The 17,320-nt window shown below is 41.6% G+C and overlaps 1 protein-coding gene across 1 annotated transcript in view; it reads left to right on the top strand.

Annotated features, from left to right (window-relative positions):
* The first annotated feature begins 11,374 nt into the window (after nt 1-11,374).
* Nucleotides 11,375-17,320, top strand: part of MCM6 (minichromosome maintenance complex component 6) — a 39,453-nt gene continuing 33,507 nt past the window's right edge. The window contains exons 1-2 of the mRNA XM_040474953.1: nt 11,375-11,573; nt 15,332-15,478. Of these exons, the coding sequence (XP_040330887.1) occupies nt 11,467-11,573; nt 15,332-15,478 (254 nt within the window). The 5' untranslated portion in view covers nt 11,375-11,466. The remainder of the gene's footprint in view (nt 11,574-15,331; nt 15,479-17,320) is intronic.

The following is a 17,320-nucleotide window of genomic DNA, read 5'->3' as shown; positions in this document are numbered from 1 at the left end:
TTTTGACCACTTCCCATGAATCATGAATGTTGTTAATGGCATCTGGAATGGTGAATCCTTTTCAGGTTTTCAATTGTCTTTGCCCAGCTCCATCGGAGGAATCATCATCCATTGGAGCCACAGCCAATACCTGAAAGGTATTTCTTAAATAATAAGACTTGAAAGTCAAAATTACTCCTTGATCCATGGTTTATAGACTGGATGTTGTGTTAGCAGACATGAAAACATTCATCTCATTGCACATCTCCATCAGAGCTCTTGGGTGACCAGCTGCACTGTCACTGAGCAACTGAGCAGTAATAATTTTAAAGGAATCTTTTTTTTTTTTTAATTTTTTTTTCAATGTTTATTTATTTTTGGGACAGAGAGAGACAGAGTATGAACGGGGGAGGGGCAGAGAGAGAGGGAGACACAGAATCAGAAACAGGCTCCAAACTCTGAGCCATCAGTCCAGAGCCTGACGCGGGGCTCGAACTCACGGACCGCGAGATCGTGACCTGGCTGAAGTCGGACGCTCAACCGACTGCGCCACCCAGGCACCCCTTGAAGGAATCTTTTATCTGAGAAGTTGGTCTCAAACAGTGGGCTTAAAATAATCAATAAACCATGTTGTAAATAGACGTGTTTTCATCCAGGCTTTGTTGTTTATAGACCACAGACAGAGTAGCTTGAGCATAATTCGTAAGGGCCCTAGGATATTCAGAATGGTAAGTAAGCACTGGCTTAAACTTCACATCACCAGCTGCATTAGCTGCTAACATCAGCCTGTCCTCTGAAGCTTTGGAACCAGGCATTGACTTCTCTTTAGCTATGAAAGTCCTGGGTGGCATATTCTTTCAATAGAAGACTATTTTGTCTACATTGAAAATCTGTTTAGTGTAATCCACGTTAGTAGTTACTTTAGGCTGATGTCCTACATAAGTTGCTGCTGCTTCTACATCAGTACTCACTGCTTCACCTTGCACTTTTATGTTACACAGATGGCTTCTTTTCTTACACCTCATGAGCCAACCTCTGCTAGCTTCCAATTTGTCTTCTGCAGCTTCCTCAACTCTCTCAGAATTGAAGAGAGCTAGGAGCGGGCACCTGGGTGGCTCAGTCGGTTGAGCATCAGGTCATGCTCAGGTCATGATCTCATGGTTCATGGGTTCAAGCCCCATATTGGGCTCATTGCTGTCAGCACGGAGCCTGCTTCAGATCCTCTATCTCCCCCCCCCCCCGCCCCCGCTCTGCCCTTCCCCCCTGCTCTCAAAAATAAACGTTAGGGGGAAAAAGTATTAAAGAGAGCTAGAGCCTTGCCCTGGTTTAAGCTTTGGTTAAGGAAGTGTTGTGGTTGCTTTGATCTATCCAGACCACTAGAACTTTATGCATATCAGCAATAAGGCTGTTTCGCTTTCTTGTCATTTAGGTATTGTTCACTGGGGTAGCACTCTTAATTTCTTTCAAGAACTTTTCCTTCACATTTACAACTTGGCTAACTCTTTGGCACAAGAGGCCCAACTTTCAGCCTATCTCAGCTTTTAACATGTCATCCTCACTAAGCTTAATCATTCCAGCATTGGATTTAGAGTGAGAGATGTGTGACTCTTCCTTTCACTTGAACACTTGGATGCCATTGTAGGGTTATTAATTGGCCTAATTTCAATATTGTTGTCTTTCAGGGAATAGGGAGGCCCAAGGAGAGGTAGAGAGATGGGGGAATGGCTGGTAGATGGAACAGTCAGAACACACACATTTGTCAATTAAGTTCACCATCATGTGGGCATGGTTTGTGGTGCCACAAAACAATTACAATTATAATAACATCAAAGATCACTGATCACAGATCACCACCACAAATATAACAATAATGAAAAAGGTTAAAATACTAATTTCAAAATTCTGTTGTTGTTTTTTTTGCCATAACAAGGCAAGCAGACATGGTGAGGTTAAACATATATACAAAATGGATTTTGAAAATGCGCATGTGACTGTCATTTCAAATACTAAAGGTTCTGTTTTTTTGTGTGTGTTTTTTTTTTTCATTTTTATTTTAAGGTGATAGGAAAGAAAAACACTTCTTGAATTTTTTCATTTTTTAATTTCTTTTTAATATTTATTTTTGAGAGAGAGAGAGAAACAGAGCATGAGCAGGGGAGGGGCAGAGAGAGAGAAAGACACAGAATCTGAAGCAGGTTCCAGGCTCCGAGCTGTCAGCACAGAGCCCGATGCAGGGCTTGAACTCACAAACTGCAAGATCATGACCTGAACTAAAGTTGGACGCCCAACAAACTGAGCCAGCCAGCTGACCCTCTTGAATGTTTTTAAAGAAACCTATCATTGAAGAGCATCCTAAAAGATCTTCTCACTGGGATTCCTTCCTTTTGCCCTGACAGTTACTACAGCAGTACTTGCAGAAGGCACTGTGCTACATTCACGACTGTGGATTAAAGAGAGATTTCCTCCATAACATTTTTATAATTGCCCCACTTTTTATAAGACATCGAAAATTGTAATAATAGTAGTAATAGTAATAATAATATCCTAGTTTATTTTTACTTTCCAAGTCCAAAATACATGGAACTAATAACTTTTTTTTTTTTTAATAATAACTCTTAACAGACTACTTCACAGAATACTTTTCTGACCCATCTACATGGAATGCTGTCAGGTGTGAGTAGTGCTTACAACAGGAGAGTCTCTTCACTAGGTCCAGGCTGTGGTTCAAGTAGCAGAATGTATGGTTCTAATAGTATTAGTGATGGGAAAAGTTGCCTGAGGATTTAATAGGAGGTCTCAATAGGAGAGTCAAACATAATCCCCGTAGCTTCTGGAGCAATACTATGCCATCTGCAGCAAAAACTATACACCATTCAGTAAATAGCCCCTGGCTTGCTACAGGGCCCTGGTGGAGATAGGGCACCTGGCTATAGGACATTAAGTAACATGTGGCTAGACCTTCCCATTATGTGCTGGGTTCTGTCAGATCCACCAAATTATAAGGGTCAAAAGCAATCCATCACAAACTCAACACCCAAAAAACAAATAATCCAGTGAAGAAATGGGCAAAAGACATGAATAGACACTTCTCCAAAGAAGACATCCAGATAGCCAACCAACACATGAAAAAATGCTCAACATCACTCATCATCAGGGAACTACAAATCAAAACCACAATGAGATACCACCTTACACCTGTCAGAATGGCTAACATTAACAACTCAGGCAACAACAGATGTTAGCAAGGATATGGAGAAAGAGGATCTCTTTTGCATTTTTGGTGGGAATGCAAGCTGGTGCAACCACTCTGGAAAACAGTATGGAGGTTTCTCAAAAAACTAAAAATAGAACTACCCTATGACCCAGCAATTGCACTACTAGGCATTTATCCAAGGGATACAGGTGTGCTGTTTCAAAGTGACACATGCACCCCAATGTTTATAACAGCACTACCAACAATAGCCAAAGTGTCGAAAGAGCCCAAGTGTCCATCGATGGATGGATGGATAAAGAAAATGTGGTGTGTATATATATATATATATATTCTTTTGATTCTTTTCTCATTCTTTTTGATTGCTGAGTAATACTCCATTGTATGTATATATGTATATACATACATTGTATGTATATATTGTATGTATGTATTGTATATATATTGTATGTATATATGTATATATATATACATACAATGGAGTATTACTCAGCAATCAAAAAGAATGAAATCTTGTCATTTGCAACTACGTGGATGGAACTGGAGGGTATTATGCTAAGTGAAATTAGTCAGAGAAAGACAAAAATCATATGACTTCACTCATATGAGGACTTTAAGAGACAAAACAGATGAACATAGGGAAGGGAGACAAAAATAATATAAAAACAGGGAGGGGGACAAAACAGAAGAGACTCTTAAATATGGAGAACAAACAGAGGGTTACTGGAGGGGTGTGGGAGGCGGGATGGGCTAAATGGGTAAGGGGCATTAAGGAATCTACCGAAATCATTGCTTCACTATATACTAACTAATTTGGATGTAAATTTTAAAAAATAAAAAATAAAGTTAAATTAAAAAAAAGCAATCCATCATAAGATAGTGATTGGCATCTGGGACTGGACATGAATAGAAAAAGGCGCAAGTAAGTCAGATAATCAGGATAATCTGATGGGGTAGATGGGGAAAGAAGATTAAGACCAGTTGGCAGAGGAGAAAAGGAACATCTTAGTTAATGGTTGGGTTGACTTGACAGGTGACTACTGTTGTACACTACTACCACTCAAGGGTAGACTTGAAGGATTTGAGATCCTCCCAGTGGACAGTGCCTCTGGCTATCTGTTTTGTGTAGAAAAAGAAGTGGTCCCAGGTAAAGCTATGCATTCATTTACAGGCAAAGGAAATGGCTATGCTGATTAGTTGGAGGCTGGGAAAGAGGAAGATTGGAAATTGGGAATAAGGAGATTTATAGAAAAGGCATATGCACAAAATGTAAAGACCTTAGTGTCATAAGTTAATGCCCATCAGAGAAAAATCACCATGGAAGAGGCATTGGTATACAGAATGACTGGGCCAGTTGATGTAAGCCAGCTTCTGTCATCAGCCACTGCAAGAGTGGCACAATAGGCTCTTGAAAGAATAGTCAGGTGACAGAGATAGCGTATGTTGCCCCAGTATGAGTTTCCACACATCAAAGCTGATCTAATTACTCTCACTGCTAAATGTCATATCTGTCAGTGACAGAAATCAGTGCTGAGCCCCAGTATGGCACCATCTCTTGAGGAAACCAACCATTCACTTTTTAGCACGTTGATTACACTGGACCCTTCTACCCTAGAAAGGTCAGCAATTCATCTTGACTTGACTCAACACATACTTATGGTATAGGTTTTCCTTCTCTCCCCTCCCCTCCTCTTCCCCCCTGCCCCGCTTTCCCTCCCCTCCCCTCCCCTTCCTTTTCCTTTCCATAAAGCCTCATCTAGTAGCAATATCCAGCAGCTAACAAATTTTGATCTACCAACATAGAATCCTATACTACAACTCATACTAAGATTCCCACTTTGTAGCACAGCAGTAGGCAAATTACCATGGGGTCTACTGATTGAGGAGTCCAGCTCCGGGTTAAAAGTCTATTTGTGATCTTTCAGGCCTGGCCATAGGTAAGTATGAAGGCTTTACCTGGAAGGCCTCATAGGGGAAAGGTGCCCTCCCCACACCAGACTGGTACACAGCCAATGCATCACAATCTCAGAAGAGAGATGCAGTCAAGGACTCAGACCCCTTTGCTGGTCATACTCTTCACATATTTACATTCCTAAACTTCATTCTTAGGTTTTTCTATCTGAAGCCTTGGGCAGAAGTCTTCTTCAGGTCTGCTGAGATCTCCTTATAGAAGAGAGGAAGGTGAAACCTTGAAGACATTTTTTTCCCACACCACCTCGGTACTTTCCCCTTCATTCTACCCTCCACCTCAGTGTCCATAAAACCACTGTAGCCTTTTGTTCAAGGCTCCCTCAACAGTGAGATGACCCCCACATCTGCACTGATCCACCTAACCCTCCACTACCCATTAGTCCATGGGGGAAGTGCAACAGAGAAGTCTTTGCTTTTTCCATTTTTAGTAACTTGCTAAAAGCAGTAAGGGATTTAAGACTTTCATTTTGGGCTAGCTGCTTGAATCAGCTATTCAGACACTTGACAGCACAGCTCCATGCACCCCTATGTATCCATCACCTAGTCCTATCTTGGACCTATAAGCCCACCATCCATCTCTCCTGATGCCAAATTATTCAGGAACAAATTTCTGACATCATATAATTTCTTTTGTAAATAGTCCAGTATGTATCTTTAAGCTAGGCATATATATGTGTGTTCATTTTTTAATGAAGTGCTTTCATTTTATAATCTTTTAAAAATATGTTTTCATCAAAATCTGGGAGCTGAAGATTTAGGTCATTCAAAGTCTGGGAAATGTCCACCATTTAACCCACTAAGCAAAGCCCATCCTCATTTTACATCAGCTTAATATGGGGCGCCTGGGTGGCTCAGTCGTTAACCGTCAAACTTTGGCTCAGGTCATGATCTCATGGTCTGTGGGTTTGAGCCCAGTATTGGGCTCTGTGCTGACAGCTCAGAGCCTGGAGCCTGCTTCATATTCTGTGTCTCCTGCTCTGTCTTTGCCCCTCCCCTGCTCACACGCTGTCTCTCTCTCAAAATAAATATTAAAAAAAATTAAAAAGTAAAAAAATAGTAAGTCAGCTTAATCATACTTACTGTTTGTTAGAAAAAATACAACTTCATTTTTCAATTCAGACATGTTAGTACTTGTTTCAAGAAATAGTCTAAAAACCATTGGGAAACAAAATATGGAACACAATTTATAAAACATGATTAAAAGCAGTCAAATCAATATTAAAATAACATAGATACAATGTCACTAACATACCCATTTTTATAAAAGCTATAAAAACAACAATAAACTTGTATGCAGTTTCTCATTCTTTTAATTTATAATAATACAATGTAAGGCATAGTTTAAATAAATTATGAAATGAGAAGTATGATGACAGTTTTAAATATTTTTTCAGTAACTCTTTGTGTGTGTCTAATTCTGACTTTTAGCTTTGGGGAAAAATTAAATAAGTATTACATAAAAATAGCTAAAACTGCCATCATTCACACTGCTACTTTTGATAGACATCATGTTCAAACATCTCATATGTAAGTAACTAAAGAGAAAGGCAAATGACTAAAAAGACATTTCATCAAGTACTGCTGAAACCTAATTGGTCAGTAGCTAGCATAAATTTTTTTTATTTTATTAGTAAGAAGTAGGATATATTATATATTTTTAAAATTTTTTTAATGTTTATTCTTGAGAGAGAGAGAGAGAGAGAGAGCGAGCACAAGTGGGGGAGGGGCAGAGAGAGACGGAGACACAGAATCTGAAGCAGACTTCAGGTTCCAAGCTTGTCAGCACAGAGCCCAACACGGAGCTCGAACCCATGAACTGTGAGATCATGATCTGAGCTGAAGTCAGATGCTTAACCGACTGAGCCACCCAGGCACCCCTGGATATATTACATATTTTATAAGATGGGGATTGACTATGTTTGAAAGAAAATTTATGTTTGATATTTTCATATGTTTGATAAATATCTTATTGAATAATGCACATCGGCTAAAATAAATCACATAAAAATTTAATCTGCTAGTTTTATTCATAGTAATTAAAGTATTGGTAAACCAGGAAAATATTACAGTTAGATTTAAAAGAATCGGCATCATTAATCTGTTCTGCTACAGCTGTTTGAAGGAAGATTCCTTCCCAGCCAAAGATATGTCTCAGGAAAAATAGCCCTTTTTAATTGAAATATAGTTGCCATCCAATGTTATATTAGTTTCAAGTGTACAACATAGTGATTCAACAATTGTATACATTACTCAGTGCTCACCACCATAAGTACAGTCACCATTTGTCACCATCTGTTATTACAATTTTATTGACTATATTTCCTATGCTGTACTCTTATCTCAATGATTTATTTATAACTGGTAGTTTGTACCTCTTGATCCCCTTCACCTGTTTCACCCATCCCCCCCCCCCACCTCCTTCCCCTCTGGCAATCATCAGTTCTTTGTATTTATGATTCTGTTTCTGTTTGTTCATTTGTTTTGTTTTTTGGATTCCACTTATAAGTAAAAGCATCTGGTATTTGTCTTTACCTGACTTATTTCACTTCACATAATAACCTCTGGGTCCATTCATGTTGTCACAAATGGCAAGATCTCATTCTTTTTTATTACTGAGTAATATTCCAATAACCTGTATCTTTTAGAGATTCATTCTGAAATATCTACATATGAAATGATATTATATCTAGGATTTGTACAATTATAAAAGAGTGGTGAGAACCATACTTTACCTCTGTGATCTTCCTTCCCAAACCCATAACCACAGTTTAACATGGCAAACGTATCAGACAAATCCCACCTAAGGAATGTTTTGCAAAATATCTGAGCAGTATACCTCAAAACTATCAAAGCCATCAAAACCAAGGAAAGTCTAAGAAATTGTCACAGACGAGGGGCGCTCAGTCAGTTAAGTGTCCGACTTCGGCTCAGGTCATGATCTCACGGCCTGTGAGTTCGAGCCCTGCGTCGGGCTCTGTGCTGACAGCTCAGAGCCCAGAGCCTGTTTCAGATTATGTGTCTCCCTCACTCTGACTCTCCCTCATTCATTCTCTGTCTCAAAAATAAATAAATGTTAAAAAAAAATTTTTTTAAAGAAATTGTCACAGACGAGAGGAGACTAAGGAGACATGGTAACTCCATGTAATGTGGTATCCTGGATGGAATCCCAGAAGAGAAAAAGGACATTAGGGGGAAACTAGCAAAATCCATAAAAAGTATGTAGTTTAGCTACTAGTACTGTGCCAAAGTTGGTTCTTTAAAAAGTTATTTAAGGGGCGCCTGGGTGGTGCAGTCGGTTAAGCGTCCGACTTCAGTTCAGGTCACGATCTTGCGGTCTGTGAGTTCGAGCCCCGCGTCGGGCTCTGGGCTGATGGCTCAGAGCCTGGAGCCTGTTTCCGATTCTGTGTCTCCCTCTCTCTCTGCCCCTCCCCCGTTCATGCTCTGTCTCTCTCTATCTCAAAAATAAATAAACGTTAAAAAAAATTAAAAAAAAAAGTTATTTAAAAAGTTGGTTCTTTAAAGTAAGATGTTACCAATAGGGAAAAATGGGCATTGAATATGTAAGAACCCAGTACTATCTTTTGCAATTTTTAGTAAATCTAAGACCATTCTAAAACAGATTTTTAAAAAAAATATAATAGTAATAATGAAGAAGGAAAAGCAGAGGTGTGTGATTGGAGCAGGAATGGCCACATGTTGATGGTTATTGCAGCTTATAATGGAAGTCCATTATACTATTCTGTCTACATTTGTTTATGTTTAAAATTCTCTTTAGTAAGAAGGTAAAAACAGATATGTATGTTGTACTGGGGGTCCACAAAAGCATCCTCAGTTTTGATAATTTGCTAGGAATGCTCACAGGACTCAGCATATGATTATACTCACAGCTACCATTTATTGCAGCAAAAGGATAGAAAATAAAATCAGCAAAGAGAAAATGCACATGGAGCAGTCCAAAGGAGACCAAACACAAACATCCCAGAGTCCTCTTCCTATGGAGTCATATAGAATGCATTTAATTCTGCCCCAGCATCAAACTGTGACAATGCATGTCACACTGTCTACCAGGGAAGCTCATTAAAGAATCTCAGAGTTTTTACTGGGAGCAGGTCACATAGGCACCCTCTACCTAGCACATATCAAGATTCCAGTTCTTAGAACAAATTCAGCACAAACCAAATTGTTTGCACAAACATTTTAGGCTAGTGAGCCATCCTTTTCATTTAGGGAAAGTGTCTTATCAGTGTAGGAAACTTTTACCAGTCAAGTTCCCAAATGCCAGCCAAAGGCTAACCTTGCAAGCACGCCTTTCTAAGGATAGCAGTCTCAGACCTAAACACACACACACACACACACACACACACACACACACACAGAGGCATACAACTCTCTGAGATATGGCACAGAGATGTTTCATAACCCACACCCTCCTCCTGCTATGGAAGGTGTCCCCACAACCCTCACTTGGAGACCTGAGCTACTATTCTGGGTCAGACGTGCATGTCTGAGGGAAGAAGGGAGGATCTGTGAGTTGTGGAGTGCTGAGAAAGAGGAAATCCCAATTCTCTGAGCAAGACTCGTTCCAAATTAGCCTGGAACTCTGCACTCTTTTTCCTTCTGTACATGAGACTAAAGCTCTGAGAAATTGACGCTGAGGATAGAAGAGAAAGAGAAGGGCAGAAAGGAAAAATGGTAAAGAAAGATGAGAACTTTGGAGAGGAAGAGACACTGTTGGGTCGGCAAACTGCTCTAGTTATCTCCTGAATCCATTCTTAGTGTATGAGGGTTATGATTGTCCCGTAGCACAGTGAGTCTGAGGCTCCTAAAATGCATGCAAGTGGTGATGTCCAGAATCTGGAGCTTGTGAAGAGCTGAGGGATACAGGGCCACAATGGTTCCCAACCCCTTCAAATGAGGTAATACATACAGTCTCAGATACACTGCAGTACCTCAGCAATGAGCAGTTTTGTTAAGTCTGGTATGTGAAGAGTGTATCTGTGTGTGGGGGGGGGGGGGCTGGTGTTAAAGTAATTACTATAACTTCTGTCACCCTGTTTGGCTTTAAGAAAAAAATTTTTCATGTGTGGAAACCTCAAAAAGGAAATGGTCCAGGCTTCTCTTAATCTCTTACAGGCCAAAGAGTCCCAGTTGGTGATACACAAGGTAGAAGTCATCAGCACCCAGAAGCTATGATGATGAGGGATAGAAGCAGAAAAATGTTCACCTTTAGTCTAGAAGGCTGACCTATAGCCTGTATAGTTCTGATAAGGATCAAATACTTGCTGGTTGCTACATTTTTAATATAGAAAGAGAGAAATCTTGTGAAAGTAGTTTTACAAGTAGAAATTCGAAGAAAACAGTAATGATCTAATACTCCCTGCACGTCCCCTCCTCCCCCTTGAACACTATATAACCACCAGCTTTCATACAGCAAAGGTGCAGGTCTTTCTACCCACAGGTTCTGTCCTTAAAATTGCGAAGTTGCACTGTAAAACCTCTCAAGAATTCCTTCTTGACAGGGCTCGCTCAACAATCCCACAACAACAGGAGTGAAGAGGGTCGCCCAACAGAGCTTCAGGAGAAATGAAGGCTCTGGGACCAGACCATTTCAGGAACTCACTAAAGAAGAGGCACCAACAATAGACGGCTAACCAAGAATAGCCAAAGAGATGGGAAAAAAGCAAGTGGAAGGAAGTGGGGTAAAGACGGCCTGAGAGGGAGTAAAGAAAATCAAGAGGGCGCAAGCCAACAGTTCTGTTTAAGAGGGGAATTAACCACAGTAACTGCCAAACTCCGTCCCTGGTACTACGTCTATATCTCTTTGGGCTCTTGCACAGTTATATTTCCTCCACTTACAACGGCTCAAGCAGGTCTGAATCTTACTCATTTTTCTCCTCCATAGAGCTTTATGTCTACTGCTCAATTAATATCAGTGAAATGATATGAAAAGCATGTGAAAAGCCACCGGGACACGGACCCCACTCGTAAACCTGTTGCAGAAACCAAGTTGCCAGCGACAAGACCACACTACGCAGGCGCAAAGGCAGAGCCCACTGGCTTCCTCCCGGTCTTTGCATTTGGCGCGAAATCCCGGCTCCGTGGGCTGGACTAATGCAGAAGCCACGCTCATTGGGCAGGTTTGGCGCGAAATCCTCGAGTTCCTGCGCCACGATTGGTTCCGGCAATCCCTGTGGGCGAGGGGGCGGGCGGTAGCGGCGGCGGCGCGCGCAAAGTGGTGGCGTCTGTGGTGAAGTGATTGGTAGTGGTGGAGCGTGGCGGTGGCGGCCCCTTAGCACTGAACAGCCATGGACCTCGCGGCGGCAGCGGAGCCGGGCGCCGGCAGCCAGCACCTGGAAGTCCGCGATGAGGTGGCGGAGAAATGCCAGAAACTGTTCCTGGATTTCTTGGAGGAGTAAGTCCGCGGGCGCCCCTTCCTCGCGGAACTTCCCCGAGCTGCCCCTGTCCGCTTCCGGAGCCCGGGAGCCCGCCGACTCGCGGCTCCCAGGGCCGGGCTGGGCCCTAGGGCCGGCGCGTGTTGGGGGGGAACCGGGGGCCCGCGTGCCTTGCAGAGCGTCCTATTCCCCACTCGGCTTAGCCAGGTCGCCGCGAGCGGTAAAATCCCATCTTGAGTCCTTCCTCAAACTGCCAGTGCCGTGGGTATGCGCAGCGCTTTGGTCCCGTCGTTCCGTCCTCACAACCTGTAAGGCTGGTGATCCCGTCGCCCCTGGTTAACTGAGCGGAAACGGAGGCTCGGGGAGCATAAGTAGTAGCAAGACCGAGTGGGAGCCCCTGCAGAGTCCTGATGGGACCGGGCACCCAGGCCTCTGGTGTTGGGGGCGCCGAGGGCCCGGGCTGCCTTTGGAGCCCATGGAGATAAAGGCACTCGAGTGAACCCTGAGGGCAGACAGATGCTCGGGTGAGCCCTGACCTGCTTCAAAGTGTCTGAGCGTATTCCTCTCCTTCCCTCCATCCTTCCGTTTCCTTCCACCGCAAGCCCCCCGACACGCACACACTTTTTTTTTTTTTTTTTTTAAGTTGCTTTCTAGGCTCCTGGCCTCTCGTAATCCCCCACTGCCTGGGTTTCCGCCTCTGCCGCCAGTTACTTCGTGCAGATGTATTACTTCTTTCCCTAAGAGGATGGACTTTGGAATGTCTTGTGAAATTTTTTTTAATTGTAAAATATACATAAAACTTACCATTTAACCTTGTTTAAGTGTAGAGTTCGGTGTCATTAAGTATGTATATGCACTTTGTTAAGCAACTGCCCCCACCATCCGACGACTGAACTCTGGTCTTCCCGAACTGAAACTCTGCAGCCACTAAACAGTAAGTCCCCATTCCCCCCCACCCCCACCCCACCCCCCAGCACCTGGCAGCCACCATTCTACTTAACCATGACTTTCACTGTTCTAGTTACCTCGTGTACTTGGAGCTATACTTGGAGTATTTGGCCTTTTGTGACCAATTTATTTCACTTACCATAATGTCTTCAAGGTTCATCCACGTGTACAGCATTGTGTCGGGATTTCTTTTTAAGGCTGAATAATATTACTCACTGTATGCATATACCACTTTTTGTCCATTCATCCATCCATGGACATTTGGGTTGTTTCCACACTTTTATTATTGTGCATAATTCTGCCATCTCATGAAATTCTGATACATTTGAAACCATAATTTATATCCCCCGTCTTTGGCATTGTTATTCTCTGCCTGACAGCTATTCATCTTTCAAACCGCAGCTTAAGACTCATACCTCCTTTGTGAAACTCTGTAAATCTTTCAGGCAGCACCAATCCTTTCTTCCCTTATGCTGGTAAGGTGCCATTTCCATTATCTCTGGTAATGAAACTTACCGTGTCTTTACCTGTCAGCCACTTCTGTCTTGAATGTAAATCCCATCCTTAACCCCACCTAGCCACCACACCACATTACAAAAGTCCTCAATTAATGTTTCATTTTAATGAAGAATATGATTGCCTTAACTGCCTTGCAGTTTACCATACAGCTGGATGCTGGGGATAATGATGAATGAGAGAAATAAATCACTCTGTTTGGGTGGGTGGGGGGTGTTAACTCCCCCTCAGAATTCCAGCTTTGATTTGCCCTTGTTTATGGAGTAAAGTCTCAAATTCTTCACAGCTCCTCTTCCCAGTTTCATCTTCCACAACCAGCCTGTCATCTCTGTATTCCTTTACCTTTTCTGACATTGCCACTTGAAAACATCTATAGTGAGTCTAACCACTACTGGAGTTTTTTTGGTGTTTGTGTTTGCTTTGTTTTCTTTCAAATTCTAAACATCTTTCAAGGCTGAATTCCAATGTCCTCTTTTTTTTAATTTTTTTTAACGTTTATTTATTTATGAGAGATCAAGAGAGACAAAGCGTGAGTGGGTGAGGGGCAGAGAGAAAGGGAGACACAGAATCCAAAGCAGGCTCCAGGCTCTGAGCTGTCAGCACAGGGCCTGACGTGGGGCTCAAACCCACAAACCATGGGATCATGACCTGAGCCAAAGTCAGATGCTTAACCAACTGAGCCACCCAGGTGCCCCTCCAGTGTCATCTTTTAAATGCTTGAAGCCTTTCTGGATGTTCTTGTTGGGCAGAATTATTTATAATCCCACAGCACATTTTTTGTATCTCCTTTTTTTCTTTTGTTGTTAAAGGAACGCTTAACATGAGATCTACCCTCTTAACAAATTTTTAACTATGCAATACATTATCATTGACTGTAAATACAATGTTATACAGTAGATCTCTTAAAGCTTATTCAGTCTCACTTGACTGTTGCTTAGTAACTCCACATTTTCCTCCCTTGCTCTAGCTTCTGGCAGCCATCATTCCAGTATTTAATTAATTAATTAAAGTAAGCTCTGCACCAAGCTGGGGCTTGAGCTCCCTGCCCTGAGATCAAGAGTCACATGCTCTACCAACTGAGCCCACCAGCCACCCTCATTCCACTTTGATTCTATAAATTTGACTATTTAGTTATTTCATATAGGTAGGATCATGCAGTATTTATCTTTCTATGATTGGCGTATTTCATTTTGTGTAATGTCCTCAGGGTTTATCAATGTTGACACGTATAGCAGAATTTACTTTTTAAGACTGAGTAGTGTTCCATTGTATATGTATACATTTTCTTTACTCATTTGTCATGGACATTTAGGTTCTCTTGCTACCTCTTTAATAGGAGGGTATGATCCTATGATCATGTCAGTCCTAGGGCAGGAGCAACACTGTCATTTTTAGCTTTAAGTATCTCTGGTGTAATGCTTTGCAGATAGATGTTCAGTAAATATTGGACAGCTAGGTATGCTGTATTTGAAGAAGGAATTGATTTTTGGTTCCAAGTGAATCTGCATTTATGTTAAAAGGACAAAAAGCAAAAATGGTGGTGGTAATCCTTAATTTTGTGTGTATATGTTTCTGTTTTTCTGAGGACTTGGGCATTGAAGCACCTCATTTCTGTATTTATTTTTATTCATGTTCTTAAATCAACAATTAGTCTGTCAGTTTTCTCTACAGAAATTGAATCTTTGGATTTCAAACTGCATTTCTTCATTTAATATTTTCCAATCTTTTTTTTTTTTTTTCAACATTTATTTATTTTTGGGACAGAGAGAGACAGAGCATGAACGGGGGAGGGGCAGAGAGAGAGGGAGACACAGAATCGGAAACAGGCTCTAGGCTCTGAGCCATCAGCCCAGAGCCCGACGCGGGGCTCGAACTCACGGTCCGTGAGATCGTGACCTGGCTGAAGTCGGACGCTTAACCGACCGCGCCACCCAGGCGCCCCTAATATTTTCCAATCTTAACTATATACAACAATAATAAAAGGATAGTTGGCATTTTTTATTAGAAAATATTAAATGAAGAAATGCAGTTTAGGCCTAGTTTTTCTGTGTTCTGGGCTCTGTGCAAAGCATTTACAGGCTTTCTCTCATTTAAACTTCATAGTAATCTTATGAGATAAATGACGTCTTAATTTTTTTTTTTTTTTTCAAAAAGGTGGGATAAGTACTTGCCCATGTTATGCATTTAGTGAAATGAGCCTGTCTGACCCTAAAGCTGATGGTCATTTTAACCGATACACCGACTTACCAGGCATTTGGATTCTTCTTTTTACTGCATAATTCTTCAATTTAATAGGACTTGTGTGTATCTACAGGTTCCAGAACAGTGATGGAGAAATTAAGTACTTGCAATTAGCAGAGGAGCTCATTCGTCCTGAGAGAAACACATTGGTTGTGAGTTTTGTGGACCTGGAGCAATTTAATCAGCAACTTTCTACCACCATTCAAGAGGAGTTCTATAGGTATGTTATATTAATCTTCTTTACTTTAAATAGGCATGGAACCTGTGAAGCCAGCTCTTCTAGGACTGGAAGTACTCATTTGTGAGGCAGAAGGAGAGGCCCTTTGATACAGCCAGTAGTCATTTTAGTATTGCTCTGAACAAATTTAGGCCTTTGTGGAGCTGAATATTTTACACGTCCAAATGTTGAAACCTTTGCTTTCTATGTAGTTTTCCTAAGTTTTCAGAGGATCGTTTACTTTCTGTCAGGCATTCAGTGCTCTTGGTCTGTCATTCATTTAATCCTTTCCCTTGGCCCTAGGAGTAGGTATTTTGAGAAAGTGTGTGGATCCTGTTCTTGATCAGGGGTGTCTTTAAAGAAATGACATTGTTGTTCTTAAAGGTTAATTTTCTTCTGATTATAAAAGTAATGTGTGTGTTGTAGGAAATAGAGAAAGTAGAGATGAGTAGAGGGAATACATAATTCCACCATCCATAGATAACCATCATGAATGAGCAGGTCTGCAAATGTGGAATTTCCTAAGAATCTTCTGGCACATTTTGTTATATTTCTAGGTGTATGTAACTATTGAGATCATATTGTAGACACAGTCTCCTGCCATTTCACATAACGGTATAACATTTTTCCATGTCATATAAAATCTTTTGAAAACATTTTTTTGAATGTTTATTTTTGATAGAGCACGAGACGGGGAGGGGCAGAGGCGGAGAGTGGGGGGACAGAGGATCCGCAGCAGGCTCTGTGCTGACAGCACAGAGATTGGGGCTTGAACTCACAAACTGTGAGATCATGACCTGAGCTTAAGTTGGACGCTTAACTTACTGAGCCACCTAGGTGCCACTTGAAAACATTAAAAAAAAAAAAATTTTTTTTTTTTATGTTTATTTATTTTTGAGAGAGGGAGAGACAGAGCGTGAGTAGGGGAGGGGCAGAGAGAGAGGGAGACACAGAATTTGAAGTAGGCTCCAGGCTCTGAGCTGTCAGCACAGAGCCCGATGCGGGGCTCGAACTCACAAACCATGAGATGTTGGCCTGAGCCAAAGTCGGATGCCCAACTGACTGAGCTACCCAGATGCCCCTATTTTTAATTGCTGTATAAAGCAAGAAACATCTTTTTACATAAATCTTTGTCAGCATTTAGATTAAACAGATGTGTACATATAAATAAAACCAGGTTAAAATAAACATTGTGGACAGTTGTGAAAGAAAATTAAGACCCAGGAATAAGGAGAGACAGCCCCATTCCTTTACATGGTAGGCTGGGAGATGGAATACCTGTTTCAATGTTTCTAGTCATATCCAATCATCAAGAATGGTTGGGGGTGATAAGCAGCAGAGTTTATTGTGAGAATACACAGCAGAAAAAGTTGTGAGGGAGGTAGAAAGTCCGGGCTGGTAGTAGAAACACCTCTACTCATACCTCATACATAGGCTATGCAGCAGTTCTGTCTCCTAAAAGTAGCTCATTTTTCAGGGGTGCCTGCATAGCTTATTTGGTTAAACATGCAATGCTTTTTTAAAATTTTTTACTTATTTTATGTTTGTTTATTTTTGAGAGCGAGCACGAGCAGGGGACAGACAGAGAGAGGAAGACAGAATTTTAAGTGGACTCTGCTGACAGCAGAGCACCTGACATTGGGCTCAAATTTATGAACCATGAGATCATGACCTGAGCCAAAGTGAGCCCCTTAACCAACTGAGCCACCCAGGTTCCCAGAAGCATCCAATTCTTGATCTTGGCTCAGGTCATTATCTCACCATTTGCGAGATTGAGCCCCACATTGGGCTCTGTGCTGACAGTGTGGAGCCTGCTTGGAATTCTCTTTGCCCCTCCCTTGTTTG

The sequence above is a fragment of the Herpailurus yagouaroundi genome, unplaced genomic scaffold, assembly GCF_014898765.1.
Source record: "Herpailurus yagouaroundi ecotype Mexico unplaced genomic scaffold, PumYag 140, whole genome shotgun sequence".
NCBI lineage: Eukaryota > Metazoa > Chordata > Mammalia > Carnivora > Felidae > Herpailurus > Herpailurus yagouaroundi.
The sequence above is the reverse complement of the archived record's forward strand: the minus strand, read 5'-3'. Positions and strand labels throughout refer to the sequence as shown.